The sequence below is a fragment of the Myotis nattereri genome (assembly GCF_964212035.1).
Source record: "Myotis nattereri genome assembly, chromosome: 18".
Classification (NCBI taxonomy): domain Eukaryota; kingdom Metazoa; phylum Chordata; class Mammalia; order Chiroptera; family Vespertilionidae; genus Myotis; species Myotis nattereri.
This window is the reverse complement of record NC_138093.1, coordinates 8,426,998-8,443,576: the sequence shown is the minus strand read 5'-3', so window position 1 is coordinate 8,443,576 and position 16,579 is coordinate 8,426,998. Positions and strand designations below refer to the sequence as shown.

General features: G+C 39.6%; 1 protein-coding gene across 1 annotated transcript in view; it reads left to right on the top strand.

Moving 5' to 3' along the window:
• The window catches only part of DENND2C (DENN domain containing 2C), a 51,562-nt gene that overhangs the window by 20,124 nt on the left and 14,859 nt on the right, over positions 1–16,579 (top strand). The window contains exons 5-9 of the mRNA XM_081113014.1: positions 456–626; positions 5,275–5,371; positions 8,657–8,701; positions 10,721–10,908; positions 15,109–15,218. Of these exons, the coding sequence (XP_080969140.1) occupies positions 456–626; positions 5,275–5,371; positions 8,657–8,701; positions 10,721–10,908; positions 15,109–15,218 (611 nt within the window). The remainder of the gene's footprint in view (positions 1–455; positions 627–5,274; positions 5,372–8,656; positions 8,702–10,720; positions 10,909–15,108; positions 15,219–16,579) is intronic.

The window sequence follows — 16,579 nt, the reverse complement described above, 5'->3', positions numbered from 1 at the left end:
TAATGGTGGGGTTTTTTTATTCTTTGTTTTGGGGGTAGCATACAGCTTTTTATTTTCTTTGGTTGGAGGGGTTGTTTGTTTGTTGTTTAGCACTTTAAAAAAAATTGAATGTGAGCACCTTTAGACAGGCCGTGAACTTTGCAGTTCACTATAGTTAGTTACCACAGCTCCCTATCAGTCACAGGAAGTCTGGTCCCTGAAAACCTTCACCACTCCTGGCAGCAAAGGCTGCCTGAGTCAGTGAGGACTCTGAGCCATGGTTTTCTGGCAATTGGATTACAATGTAGTAGAAGAACTTTGGATTAGAAGCTTGGTGAAAAAGAAATTACGGTATCCTCATGTAAGATGATTTTAAAGAAAAGATAAATATTTTTCTGGGGTAGCTTTGGATTTTAGAACACAGGCATTAACTAGATGATCTTACCCTTACCACACTACATTTTCTCCTGTTTTAGCTTCCTCCCAAACCTCCATTCCTTCACCGGAAGACCATGGAACTGAAGAACTCGCAAGCTTATTTAAGGTCAAAGTTCACAAAGGATACCACTTTGCCCGTCACTTTAACTGAATGGAAGCTCTTCCGAGCTGGAGAAGTTGCAAGCAGGAAAAGAAAAAATGTTCCAAGGGTAAGGATTTTCTTTCTTTGACTCTTATTTCAGCATTTATTGTAAGAAAATGAGAATAAATAAACTTTAGATGGATATAAATAATGGGTTAGAACTGACCCACTGGAATTACAGTGGTTCTCAACCTTCCTAATGCCGCGACCCTTTAATACAGTTCCTCATGTTGTGGTGACCCCCAACCATAAAATTATTTTCGTTGCTACTTCATAACTGTAATTTTGCTACTGTTTTGAATCGTAATGTAAATATCTGATATGCAGGATGTATTTTCATTGTTACAAATTGAACATAATTAAAGCATAGTGATTAATCACAAAAACAATATGTAATTATATATGTGTTTTCTGATGGTCTTAGGCGACCCCTGTGAAAGGATTGTTCGACCCCCAAAGGGGTCGCGACCCACAGGTTGAGAACCGCTGAATTAGGAGCTTTGGAAAGCAGCCTTAACTGTAGGTTTTTGCTCATGCATGCAGAAAAATGCATGGCTTTTGCCAAGATTTCTTGATGGTTTTGGAAACTTGACTTTAGATCAGTGGTTCTCAACCTTCTAGCCCTTTAAATACAGTTCCTCATGTTGTGATCCAATCATAAAATTATTTTCATTGCTACTTCATAACTGTAATGTTGCTACTGTTATGAATCGTAATGTAAATATGTGATATGCAGGATGGTCTTAGGCGACCCCTGTGAAAGGGTTGTTCGACCGCCAAAGGGGTCGCGACCCACAGGTTGAGAACTGCTGCTTTAGATGGAGGGCTTCACTTCAGCTACCTTAGTTCTCATTGCAGTCAACTGCTTGGGTCAGGGAAGCACTAGAATATCGTATATAAGAACATTTTATTAAGCTGTCTTCGGTCTTCTCACTCACTTACATTATTGCCAGAGTGAATTCAGTTTTGTGTGCAAGTTTAGATTTTCAGTAATTACAAAATATAGGCCATTAAATTTGGGACAAATATTTCCATTCAGAGGAAGAAAAAAGGAAACTTGTCTATTACTTGGGAATAGAAATTTTCAGCAATTATATTAAATAAACTACTTCTTTCTCAAGGAGAAAAGTCAGTAAGTCTGTAGTCATCTCAACCAAAGCCAATGGAACCAAAATAAAGAAATGGGGATTATTTGTAGACAAATATATATATTTTAGGAGAGACACTTAATAAATTACATGAAAATATTTTCAAACTCTTTATGATACTTTGTTCTTCTGTAATTCAGAATGTCTTCAGGATTACTGTTAAGAAATGAAAAAAAATCCAGTCATTTAAATAATACTCTTTTCCTTAATCCCATTCGTTTAGCACAGTTTTTGTACCTGATTTTAACACTAAACAGAAGTCACAGCTGTTTCTTGGTTTAGTAACTGATTGGCTCCTTGGGAAATACTCTGTTCCATAATTACTTTAATTCTTCTGATCTATTTCCTGCCCCTCCCACTTTAATATGTGAAAAGTTAAAGACACAGTTTCTAAAATGCACTAAACATATCTCTCTCAGTGAAAAAAAAAAAAAATCCTTAGCTGTTTATTCTCCTATGAATGATGAGGAAGAGTTAAGAGGTTTGAAGAATTAACCAGGCCTTCAGCAGCCTTTCTCCCCTTCGATAGTCCACGGTGGCACAACGAAGCCACTTCCCACATGACCCAGAAATAACTCATCGTGTGTTCCCAGGGGCCAGAACACAAACACAATAGAGACTTCATTTAAGATGTGGTTTTTGGAGCGGCATGAACAAATACTTAGGAATTATGGATTGTAGAGTCTAATGAGACCCGAGGAGATTTGAGTGCTTTAGACTTCATGCCTCTGTTTTCTGTACTGTGGATCTCCTGACTGCTTGAAGTATGTTCTTTCTGGTTATAGGTGATAGGATCCACCTTTTCCTTTTCTAATATTTCCCAAAGGTTTTGGAGGGGTTTTGTTTGTTTGTTTGTTTGTTTTTTAGAATTATGGGGTGGGAGGAGGAAGATGAGGAACTCTTGATTATCAGGCAGGAACAGACTGTTAGCATTTCTACCTGTGTTCCTCCTTGAGTTATATGCTTTTCAGATGTTCCATTTGCAATACAAATTTTGGTTTTGGAGTATTTTTCGGAACAATATTCCACACGAAAGCCGTTTTTCATTTATTTCCCCTTTGATGACTGGAGCTATCCCTGGAAGAGAAACTGGTTTCATAGTTTGAAAATCACTGATCTAGTCCATATGGCTCTTCCCCACCCTTCCTTTCTTACCCTCCTGTGGAAGCCTAGAGTGGATTCCCTAATGTTTGTGTCACATGTGTACAACAATGTGGTTCCCATCATTTCTTAGGAAGGCTGTTCTACAGTATTTCCTACAATTAGAAGATAAAAGTAGGTTCTTCTTCCTAGCTCATAACCAAATTTAACTTTTATTACTTTACCTCATCTTTCTAGGACAGATTGTTCCCTTTCATTTATAACAGTTGAGTATACTTTGGAGTTTACTTTTCAAATGCACATTAATAGTTATAGTAGTTGCCGAGACTGGTTTGGCTCAGTGGATAGAGCGTCGGCCTGCGGACTGAAGGGTCCCAGGTTCGATTCCGGTCAGGGGCATGTACCTGGGTTGCGGGCACATCCCCAATAGGAGATGTGCAGGAGGCAGCTGATCGATGTTTCTCTCCCATCGATGTTTCTAACTCTCTCTATCTCTCTCCCTTCCTCTCTGTAGAAAATCAATAAAATATATTTTAAAAAAAAATAGTTATAGTAGTTATGCTCATATTGACCAATGTCACCCTGGTAAGTTTAATTTAATAAAATGTATACTAGTTTTGTTCATTTGCAATAAAAAATATGTGTTTGCTCTCATATATCGTTCCATAGCCCCTAACAGTACCCTTTTACATTGGATTCTTTTATTTGTTTTTTATAATGCTGATATTTAAGGACATTGGTAATTTTTCACTTGCATGGCCGCCACAAAAAATCTTTAAAAGAACAAACTCATCCAAACATGTGGGGGAAATCTGCATATTGGAAGCACATGTTTCTCACATGTTATTTTTTGCTCTGGACTCATTCACTGCCTATGGATTGCCAACATCGCTGGAGAAACAAGGACAAAAGAGAAAACAAGAGTGTTTTTCTCCAACTTTGTTGGTTATCATTTCATATAATGTTCCTAACAATTGTAATTCTGAGCATTAAATATGTTAAATCAGAATTAATAGTTAAGAAAAAGCTTGGAATTTTAAGTAAGAGATACGTGAAAAAAACTAATCACTTCTTCCTTTTTTAAAGTGGCTGTTGATCAGCTTTAATTCTTTCCTTTTTTAAAAAAAATATATTTTTTGCCGAAACCGGTTTGGCTCGGTGGATAGAGCGTCGGCCTGCGGACTGAAAGGTCCCAGGTTCATTTCTGGTCAGGGGCATGTACCTGGGTTGCGGGCACATCTCCAGTAGGGGATGTGCAGGAGGCGGCTGATCGATGTTTCTCTCTCATCGATGTTTCTGACTCTCTATCTCTCTCACTTCCTCTCTGTAAAAAATCAATAAAATATATTTAAATATATATATATATATATATATATATATATATATATATATATTGATTTCAAAGAGAAAGAGAAACATCAATGATGAGAAAGAATCATTGATTGGCTGCCTCCTGCATGCCCCCTACTGGGGATCAAGCCCACAACCTGGGCATGTGCCCTGACTGGGAATCAAACTGAGACCTCCTGGTTCATAGGTTGACACTCAATCACTGAGCCACACTGGCCAGGCTCTTTTCTTTTAAGCCCAGTCTGTGTATATGTCTGTCTCTGTCTCTGTATTTCATATACTCCTCCCAGCAGCAAAGAAATCATTCTAATGAATAATGTTTATTAAATGGAGTATAGTTATTGTACTTGAGCATATTTGAGAGTCTCCTAATTTTATGATGTTTCTAAAATAAATTGTAATATTAGTATGTCTAGTAGTAAAGAGATAGAGTATTCCCTTTGACAAAAACTTTCTATGTATGATTTATCCTCTCATTATTAAAAATTCCTGGGAGCAAAAATAACTGAGCCCCACCCTGCCTTCCAAGTGAGTAAGTATTCCACTTCCTACTCTGGGCAGGCAAAAACTTGAGTCTGATAGTAAATGCTTGGTCACCCTATTAGGTGCAGTATCTAGATTTCCTGCATGTCGTGACACGGAATGACAAGGAATCTCTCCAGGAGCCTGTGCTGGGTTCTTGAAAGGATTGCCCTTTTTTTACCCACGTAACATGGACTTTGTTTAGAGCAACGTACTATCTTCATAAAGATCATTTTAGCCCTAGCTGGTTTGGCTCAATGGATAGAGCGTTGTCCTGCAGACTGAAGGGTCCTGGGTTCAATTCTGGTCAAGGGCACATGCCTGGGTTGCGGGCTCAATCCCCAATGTGGGGCATGCAGGAGGCAGCCAATCAATGACTCTCTCTCATCATCGATGTTTCTATCTCTCTCCCTCTCCCTTCCTCTCTGAAATCAATAAGAAAAAACCTTTTAAAAGATCATTTTAGATTCAAAATTGAGAAATGTAAGTTTCATTTAGAAAATGGACCTTTTTCTCAATGTGAATCTCAAATTGATACTAGGCTGCAAACTTGTTGGTGTTGGTTTTAACTTGTACTTTTCTGGTCTTTTTCAGCTTGTATTGAGAATAGATGACATATTTGAATCAAAGAGAGGGAAAAAGAGAGTAAAGTTACATCCGTACACTGGAAAAGACGTACCTCCTTCTAAAGGTAAGAATTGTTCCAGCTGTCCATAGCTATCAGCATATGGGGAGAGAATCATTATATAACTTAATGGTTGATGTGAATTATAATTTTTGGTTTACTTTCCTATCTCTCCCACTTAAATATAAAACTTATTTAGGATAAGGGACTATTTCTTATTCTTCCTCAAGCTCCTCTTATTTAGTTCTTTATCAAGTAATAAGTAAATAGATAGATAATTAAATAAATCAAAAATTTATACATATAAACCAATGAGATTAATTTTCATAGGTAAGTTGCATCATTCTTTTGTAGATCTACTTTCATTTATAGTCATTTATCAATATAGACTCTTTCAGTGGAGAAATGAAAATATTACTAGGTATATATTGACTGAAAGTATGTGGTACTCAGCTTGTAGTCAGTCATCTTATAAGTTCCATAGTTTTATCCTTCAGATGCCTAGATAAAACTTATATTGTTCTAATTAAGACGCTTTCAACATCCAGAGTAAATTATTAGAATTTTCTTTAAAACTTAATGCAAGATTCTTTAACTTGCCCTAGGCAGTTTGGCTCAGTGGATAGAGCTTCGGCTTACGGACTAAAAGGTCCCAGGTTCGATTCTGGTCAAGGGCATGTACCTTGGTTGCAGGCACATCCCCAGTAGGAGATGTGCAGGACGCAGCTGATCGATGTTTTTCTCTCATCGATGTTTCTAACTCTCTATCTCTCTCCCTTCCTCTCTGTAAAAAATCAATAAAATATATTAAAAAAAATTTTTTTAACGTGGTTGTCTGGCAAAGAATATGCAGGATTTAGTAGTTTTTGTCTGTGAGATTCATAAGTCAAGAACAACAGCCAAATCATACCAGAAGAGTATATTTAATATTTTTTCAGACTTCCAAAGACAAAAATTTTAAAATTTCCTTTAAATCTATTTTACCTTCTAACAATTACTACCTGAAAGTGAAATTCTTCGTGTTACAATTCAAGACTCTTCTTACTCTACAATGATTAAAATCAACTGGTCACCATTTTAAATGCCAGTTTTTATATTCTCAAAAGCAATTAGTAAAAGACGTTTCAGTCTTCTACAGAAGAAATACTTCTGATTATTGTTAATAATAGCTAACATCGCTGGATGAAGCAATAGTTTCTTTACGTACTCTACCTCGTGTGTAACATATGACCACATTAGGAGGTAGGGACTATCCTAATTGTACAGACTAAGAAACAGAGGAGGAAATGTCGTTTTAAATCAAGGAGCATGGAACCACAAGGTTTTACCCTTTTCCATCACCAACAGTTACTCTCAATTTTTCTCACAAACTTTGATTTTTAGCAGTTTCACTGTCTCGTTTCCATGTTTCCTTATCTTCACTAAGGATATGGCCAAAGGCTTTTAATTTGTATAACCCAGAACTAGATACAGAAGATGAAAACTGATGCCAGATATTATGCTGGATCTTTTCAAATATATCATCATTTGTTTTCTAAACAGCCCTCTGTGGCAGATAGTAACCTCATTGTTGTTGACAAGGACATAAATTATAAGTTGCAAATTATGTACAATATCAGGACACTGGGACCAGGACAAATTCTAAAGAACATTATCATTTCTCCAGATGAACAGAGTCTATTGATAACTATACTCTCCAGATATGGCACCCTCAGTAGGTTAATACCGATCTCTTATTCGAATGCTTTATGCCTTATGGATTAGGAACATTTTAGTAAATTCAGCTGTAAAACAAGTTTTTGAAGAGACAAATTCTTTTTTCACTGCATCATTACTGAAAAGGAAAAAAATTCAGCAGCCTGAATTGCCAACTTCTAGCACACACACACAAAATGCAGTCCATAAGTTGTAAGTTGTAACCCTTTCATACAAGATTGTTTTTCATTTGTGTGCCTCAAAGACAACATGCATTTACCCAGTCTCCGTGACTAACTTCTCCAGCAGGCCAGGGGGCTTTCTCTCAGGCCTGAGCATCTCCTGGTTCTATGGTCACTGTTCTCAGATTTTTGTTTTCCTTCTTATGCTTTTGTCTGCTTATCAACAATGTCTAGTAGAACCAAATAATTATATTTACCTACTGTGTCAGTACATGCTAAGCTGTATTGAATCTATTCCAACCTAAACATTTCTTAAGTTTCAGTTATCAGCATTACAGAATGCTTTAGTGCCATTCTTCAGTTCTGTCATTACAGTTTTCTGTGTTAAAGTCACATGTAAAAAGAAACAACCTAATACTTTTTTGATCCCTATAGATTCTGTGTAGATTTTCTTGGTGGCTTATAAACCCCTTAACCTTAACCTTCATTTAGTGTCCCAGAGTGCAAGGCACAAAACCATAGATGTGAATGTATTATAAGGTCTTTTCCAGTTACATTACCTCTCCTCCCTTTTCCCTTTCTTTTCTTTTTTTCCTTAAACTTCCTAGGCTCCCGGAAGGTGCCTGCGGCTAAGGACTCAGGAGCTGACAGCAGTTGTTCCTTCATACCGAACAGTGTTTTATAGCCCCAGTATACTTTTTGTCATGGTGGTTAATTTGAAGTTACAAACATATGTGGTACCCAATATTTAAATAGCTAATTTTTTTGTAACATCTCTTATGTCCCTGGGCCTTGTTTTTCCTGATATATTTAAAGTTTTCCCCTTTCTTTACATTTTACTTTTGCCCTAACTTTTCAGATTTAATCTAGAAATTTTTTGTTCACTTGTAAAGCACTCTCTTGTAAAAGTATAGCCCTTATTCTCAAGAAACTTAAAATTTGTTTGGGAAAAATAAGAGCAACTTAAAGCAGAATTCCGAATAGAAGAATTCAGTTTGGCCTAGAGTTCGCTTAGAGGTATCGCAAAAGAGAGATTGTTACTTCATAAACTTATTTGGTAACCCCCCTTGCCCCAACATTTTCCATGATTTTAAATTCATAGTTTGTTCTGTGTTGAGATTTTTGTTTAGTCAGGTTGGTGTTCAACCTTGGATATTTTATTCGAGAATTTAAAGATAAGGATATGGATGTAGAAATAGACTCCAAACTAGACTTCTTAAGACTAGTCTGAACTACTATTAATTTCTAGGATCAGGAAGGGAGGGAGTGGGAAGAAGACAGAGTAGAGTAGAGCCTCCTCTGGGCCTTTCGTTTTCTTGTGACTGTCCTGCCCTGATGTAACTAAGTGGTTGGAGACAGGCTCAGCTTTCCTGACCCCAAGCCCCCAGGTCTGTGGAGGTTTCATATTGTTTTCATCCTCGTGTACTTCCTACCGTTGGACAAATACAAATGGAAACTACTTCTCTCTTTTCAGGTGAAACCAGTGGGAACGAAAGTGATGCCGAGTATCTGCCAAAGAGTGAGTGAGTCAATGGGCTGCTCCCTTTCTCGTGATGATCACGGTATAGGTGGGGTGGCACCTGCCTGTGTGATTAAGCATGTTTTCCCACAAGAAGTGTCATATTGTAGGAGATTTCATTATAAGAGCTTCTTGAGATTTGGCGAACTAAGCAGCACCCTGTCAGATGTCTGACAGCATTAAACATCTCCCGGAGTGGAGTGAGGCAAACCCTCATGGTTCTAAGATGGAATGTTCTTAGGGGAGTGGCAGAGCTGCGTGTCCAGACAAATGTGTAGACATTTCCCAGCAGCCAAAATAGGGTATGTGTGAATCACCCACTGAGACAAATACTTGTCACTCAATATCAGATTTTTCATAGTCGCTCAAGTGTAATTAAGTGACTTTGATATCTCTGACACTGAGATATAAAACATTGATCTCTTTCTTCTTCATAGGCATTTATATTCCAAATTATTGTGCCATTTATTTTTTGTTAGACTATAGAATATGCCATGCAGTTTTTGCTATATTTGTTCTTATGCTTCATGGTGCTCGATACCCTTCATTTAATGGATTCTCACCGGAAGTTTTTCAGTTCCTGTTTAACTGATTGGCAAACAAGGCATGGAGAAAGTAGGAGACATGAATAATCAAAGCTGCGTGCAGGGCAGTTCCAAGTCTGATACACTGATCTTACGATTAACAGTCAGGTGCTCCCTCCACTGGCCTGAATTGGTTCAGGTGTTTGATTCTGCAGCCTGAAGGTGAAACTTAAGTCAGCATCAGGTTCAGCCTGGATGTGCACAGATGACTAATTTAGTGCTGTTGATACTGAGAAATAGGACCTAAAATTTTCTTGACTTGAACTGAACCCTTTGGGATAAGAAAATTTTTTCCTAGAACACTAAAAGTACTAGATAATTCTGGGAAGTCACTCCTAGATGTATTTTTGATCCATAGTGTAACTCTTTTGGGGGCATAATGCATCATATATTTTTTTAAAAATCAAAACGATTAGTCAGAGGATGAGTCTTTCCATCGTTGGCGCAGAATGACGCATAAGCAAGTCTCTGAGCCACTTGGACTATTTCCTCTGCAAGTATTACCTTTTCCCTGGGGGCACTATCTCAAATTGTTCAGAATTAAAGATAAATGAGAATAAAGGATAAATGCTAGCCTGTTTTGAGTGGTATTGCTTACACTGTTTAAGTGGTGTGTTTTTATTCTTTTGAGAAATAGTCTGCAAATGGATGTCTTCTACTTCAATTATTTTCTCTTGCATTTAGCATCATTTATTGGTATTTATTTCAGAGATGAAGTGAGAGAAAGGGAGAGATAGAAACATCAATGATGAGAGAGAATTATTGATCGGCTGCCTCCTGCGTGCCCCTAACTGGGCATTGAGCCCACAACCCTGGCATGTGCCGTGACCGGAAATTAAACCTTGACCTCCTGGTTCATAGGTCGACTCAACTGAGCCATGCTGGCTGGGCTAGCGTCATTTATTGATAAAAGCACATGTCCATTATTAGAACTATGTGCCACGGAGAGAAGGGAAAAGGACAGTTTCTTTCACGTGAGAATAGTTTTTGTTTTAATTTTGTCAAACTTCATGTATTTACCTTCTGTAGGACTCAGTTTTTTTATCATATCATCCTCCTCCCTCCCCCCTATGATTTCATGGTCCCAATAGTGACATCTTTTGTCAGGCCAGTGCTTTTGCCTGACATGTTCCGTGTGTCCTGGTGTTAGGCCATGAAAGATGGGATAACATAGACTATGTGTTGGGACATAAGAGTATCAGTTGGGACACGGAGCATCAGTCCCAACACAGGGCCCCCAAGTGCTTGTGAGAAACTGCACTTGACCCTCAAGCCTGTCATAGCCCTAACAGGTATATCTGTGTGGCAGACATTGGTTAGTAAACATTCGTTCAGCAGCAGCTGAGTGAAGATTAGTCCTGAATGGGTTGCGACCTCTGGCTGCGAGAGGGAAGCTGGCTTCCAAGGAAAACAAGGCTCTGTGCTGTCGTTGCAGATCGCCACAAGCGCTTAGCACAACTGCAGCAGCCTTCCAAGAGGAACCCCCACTACCAGACCTTAGAGCGCGACCTCATTGAATTACAGGAGCAGCAGCTGTTTGAACTCTTTGTGGTAGTGTCTCTGCAGAAGAAACCATCAGAAATAAGCTACAGTCCCCAGGTCATTCAGCAGTTCCCTGGCAAGGTAGGTGCAAACAGGCAGGGAGCATTCAGGAATGTTCCTGTGTCTCTGCGTGTATTTATTTCCTCTCTTGTTTATTGTTGTCTTGGTCAGCTTTTAGTAGTGTGCTGTACTTCCTATAGGGTCTGATAGATGACTCTGACGACATCTTTTTGTATATATGTATAATATATATATATATATATATATATATATATATATATATACATATATATATACACATATATATATATGTATATATGTAAATATTTAATATCACAGAGGAAGGGAGAGGGAGAGAGAGATAGAAACATCAATGATGAGAGAGAGTCATTGATCAGCTGCCTCCTGCATGCCCCACAATGAGGATCGAGCCCACAACTGGGCATGTGCCCTGACCGGGAATTGAACTATGACTTCCTGGTTCATAGGTTGACGCTCAATCACTGAGCCATGCAGGCCGAGCTCTGATGACATCTTATGTCAAGCATGAGCTGCCACCTCAAGGGGAAAAAAAGCTTATTTATTTATTTTTTTTTTAAATATAGTTTATTGATTTTTTACAGAGAGGAAGGGAGAGAGATAGAGAGTTAGGAACATCGATGAGAGAGAAACATCGATCAGCTGCCTCCTGCACATCTCCTACTGGGGATGTGCCCGCAACCCAGGTACATGCCCTTGACTGGAATCGAACCTGGGACCCTTCAGTCCGGAGGCCGACGCTCTATCCACTGAGCCAAACCGGTTTCGGCCGGAAAAAAAGCTTATTATCCAAGTTATTTTTTTATTTTTTGCTCTGCTATTTACTAAGTGACCTCTAACAAGTTGCGAAGCCTCCGTTTTCTCGTCCTTATTGAGAGGAATAATAAATGTGGCAGAACAGGGTAGCAGTTTAGAGCATGAATTCTAAACCAGCTCTCTGCATTTGCCACTTATTAGCTCTGTGACTGAGCAATTACATAATTGCCCTGTGCCTCGGTTTCTTCATTTATAAAACGGAGAGAATCATAATAATGCCCATTCCACTGAGCTGTGGTGAGGACTCAATAAGCTATATAAGGCCCTTTGAACAGTGTCCATAGTAAGCCCCATATGGTGCCAGGGGTGGGCAAACTTTTTGACTCGAGGGCCACAGTGGGTTCTTAAACTGGACCGGAGGCCCGGAACAAAAGCATGGATGGAGTGTTTGTGTGAACTAATATAAATTCAAAGTAAACATCATTACATAAAAGGGTACGGTCTTTTTTTTAGTTTTAGTTTTATTCATTTCAAACGGGCCGTAGTTTGCCCACGGCTGTGTAGCCATTAGTGGGGATTTAACGACATAATGTATGCAAAGCGCCATTCCTGGCACATGTAAGCGCTTGGTAAATGGTAGCTGTTATTTTTTTTTTATTATTGGTAGCTATTATTAACAATATTATTTAGTTTGCTCTGCCTTTTTCAAAACACGATTCATTCATTTCATCAAATATTTCTTAAATACCCACTGTTTGCCGATATTAGGTGCTAGGAATACAAATGAGAAAGATCTTCTTGGTCCCTGCCCTTACAGGGCTTAGAACACAGACCCCAGATGTGGCTCTGAGCTTCGTGGCAACAAATACAAAGAGAGGAACATAATCATTGCATCAGGGTTTGCAAACCGTGGCCTCTGAGCAAATTGAGCCTACAGATTTTTTTTTATTTGTGGTGTTTTTGTAAAAATAATAACAATAAATTATTTGTTGCCAATGTTTAAAAGTCAAATTTCACATAAAAACCTGTGCTTCTGCTTTTTCCTGAGAAACTGGAAAGCCTACCCGCACTCAGCCTACATTCCTGAGCAGCAGAAATTGGCTGAAACTGAGTAAGCCATGGCTGACTTCATGGGCACGTGACCAGCACAGTCACATGAGGCCCCTCCCTCAGAAGAGCCCTGTGCTGGGGATTGAATGCTCTGTAGTCCCCACTGCAATTCTTAATAACGTTGTCTTTGAATTTGTGTTTTGGAAGTGAGATCTGATGGGACAAGGAGGCAAGAGGCTAGGTCTTAAATGCTTGGTTCATGCATGGTCTCACCTCTTGCCACCTCCCCAGGATGGTTCTCTACTTGTCCTCTCCCCTGCCCCCTGGTTTCCTGGGCCCTGTCTCACTTCCCCCCTTCTGCCCCTACTCAGTGACTACTGCCCCCTCTGTCCCTGGCAGGGACTTGGGCATAGGCATGGAGAGGGTCAGGATCAGGCAAGCATTGTCCCACGGAATCTCTAGGCAACGCATAGCGAGACCTTCCCTGTCTGGGCTGGCAGAGCCACCATGCTCAGTGGTGCCTTGGTGGGGCAAGAACTTCCACCACCCTCAATCCAATTACCAAGCACATCCCCACCTTGCACTGTGCTCTGCAGATTATGTAGCTGGCCCTGGTGAGGAGTGATCCCTGTAAATAGGGACGTTTGCTCACTCCCAGCTTCCTCCTTGGAGTACTTCTCTCATTTAAGTCATCTGCTCAGCCCTGTTAGGACTTTTGGTTTCTAACCTTGAGTTACATGTTTCACTAAAAAAGCTAGTGAAGCCCTAACCGGTTTGGCTCAGTGGATAGAGCATCAGTCTGTGGACTCAAGGGTCCCAGGTTCGATTCCGGGCAAGGGTATGTACCTTGGTTGCAGGCACATTCCCAGTATGGGGTGTGCAGGAGGCAGCTGATCAATGTTTCTAACTCTCTATCCCTCTCCATTCCTCTCTGTAAAAAAATCAATAAAATATATATTTAAAATAATAATAATAAAATAAAAATAAAAAAGCTAGTGAGGAACGACTGTACTGGAATCTAAGAGATGTTTCCTGTATGGATTCTCATTTTTTAAAAATTCTCAGCAGCCGAAACCGGTTTGGCTCAGTGGATAGAGCGTCAGCCTGCGGACTGAAAGGTCCCGGGTTCGATTCCGGTCAAGGGCATGTACCTGGGTTGGGGGCATATCCCCAGTGGGAGATGTGCAGGAGGCAGCTGATCGATGTTTCTCTCTCATCGATGTTTCTAACTCTCTATCTCTCTCCCTTCCTCTCTGTAAAAAATCAATAAAATATATTAAAAAAAAATTCTCAGCAACATCCCAACTATAAATAAATCAATAAGTTTAATTTTTAATAAAATTTCTCAGTGTAGCCTGAGAGCACGGGGTCATGGCCCTGCTTAGTAACATGGGACCATTAGAGTCTAAAATAATGTAATTTAAATGGTCTTGAGGAATCAAATTTTCCATAAAGAGGAACTTCACACACCCCCGCCGCCATTTTTAATGTCTTATATTTGCAGAGAGAAATCTTGAGGTTGAACCTGTTTTCAACACAGCCTGAATTAATCGGCTCAGAACCAGATAAGGATCCAGTTGACTCTGGCAGTGACTCAGGGGCGTCTCTGAGCAATTTGTTTAGCATTTTTGTGCACTAGGCACCATAAGTTAAGGATGGAAAGAGCTGACCAAGCCCCACTCGGTCCTATTGCAGGAAACCTTGAATGAAGATGATTGTGAATCATTTAACAATATGCTTTCCATTTCTTAAGAACTTAATATTCAAGTGACACAGAATGGATGCATGTTTTGCTTTAGAAATGAAAGGATAGAGCATTTGTATTAGTTACATGAAGGCAATATGGTAATTAGACTTATTATCTGCTTGTTTTTATACTAAATTTTCAATGTCTTTTGGTTTAACTAAACTTAGACTGTCCTTTAAGTATAATACCAGACTTGCACAAAAGGGTCTTCCATGCTGAAATTTTACAGGAAGTTGCAAACCAGTAATTAGGTAGCAAAGATTACATGCTAAGGGAAATGATTATATATGGAGTGGATTCTAAAAATTCCTGTCTGAAAAACATGCATCTGCTTTTTCAAAACATCTTTGATTATTGATCAGAGAGTGTCTAGATCTGACTAGGTTTTTGCTATCAGTATATTATAGAATAGATTTTTATTTATTTGATGTTCCATGTACAGTTATAAGATCTCCACAATACCATTTCTGTGTAAAAATAGGATTTTTTAATTCTCAGTAACTTTGTTCTCAATGCATCTTCAGTGGTTACCAGTCTTGGCCTTCCTGTTTTGTTAAACAGCACAAAACTGTGCTGAGATGACTACTTAGGCTTATCAGAAACCTCTTTTCCCAAGACCAGGCTCAGTATTTTATTTCTGTTCTCCACTTGCGTAGAATATTAGTCACCTGCATTGTTATCTTTTTCAGGGTGATCATGGCTTTAAGCAATCGAAAGACACTGAAGAGAGGCTCAAAGTTATCCCCAAATTTTGTTTTCCTGATTCGAAGGACTGGGCTCCAACCTCGGAACTCAAGAGGTAAATAGGCTACTTTATCTGGTTTCTATTTGTTGGAACCACAAACATAGAATCAGACAGAGTGCTTGAGAAGTGGGAGAGCCAGCAGGGAAGCGGTGTGGACTGTGACAGGTCAAGGATGCAGCGGGGGGAAAGGAAGAAACAGAATTAGAACATTTCCTCTGTGGGACTCAGGGAAAAAAAAAACACGGAATAATGTCAGTGTCAAAGGGAAAACAAGTGTGAGAGCCTCTCCACTTTGCCAGTCCTGCAGAGAAAAAAGTTCCACTTTACATACAACCAGAAATGCCACCAAGTGGATAGAAAAGGAAAAGACAACCTTAGGGACTCAGAAACAGGTCAAACAGAGCAATGCATCTGTTTCTCCTTCAAGTTGATAGAAGAAGCCACAGTCCAGATTGTATGTGCCACTGTGGGAGGCTCCCATGTGGGACATGTAGAATATTGAGAGGGAAGATAAAAAGAATTTCTTCCCACCCTGACCGGTTTGGCTCAGTGGATAGAGCCTGCAGACTGAAGGGTCCCAGGTTCAATTCCAGTCAAGGGCATGTACCTTGGTTGCAGGCACATCCCCAGTCAGGGATGTGCAGGAGGCAGCTGATCGATGTTTCTCTCTCATTGATGTTTCTAACTCTCTATCCCTCTCCCTTCCTCTCAGAAAAAAAAAAAAAAATCAATAAAATATATATATTTTTTAAAAGAATTTTTCCCCAGTATCTAGAGAAAAATATCATATTTAATTAATAAACCATCATTGCGTGTGCATCCTGCTTATAAATCAGTAACTGCTTTGTTCAAAACTGTAATTATTGATCATGTCGTTTTGACTGGAAGGGTGGTTATGTGAACCATGTCACATGCCGCTGACCTGGAAGACAGCCTCAGCTGTTGCCTAAGGAGCCTGCCCTTCCACCTCAAATTGCCTCCCGACTAAGCTGCTGTAACCAGTTTAGCCTGATCGCCACTCTCATCTCTGTGCCATCAATCCTGAGGCTTCTGTGCTGGCAGTTACACGTACAACCACATAGGCCACTTCTTCCTTATTGCCCTGGCTGCTCCATGGTCGGTTCCCTGCCCTCATCCCACCCCCGCCCAAACAAGTTATGTGTGTTTATTCTAGAACTAGAGGCCCAGTGCACAAAATTCATGCACTGGTAGGGTCCCTAGCAGCTGCCGGCAGCCAGGGGCTCTCTCCCTTTCCCTGGTTGGTCCCGCCCCCTGGTCAAACTCCCAGACAATTGTCGAGGGGACAATTTGCATACTATGCTTTTATTATATAGGATATTCGGAAAATACAGCAAAGTAAATAAAAAGCAGAAATTAGAAGTTACTGGCATTCTGGTTACTCAGAGATAATCACT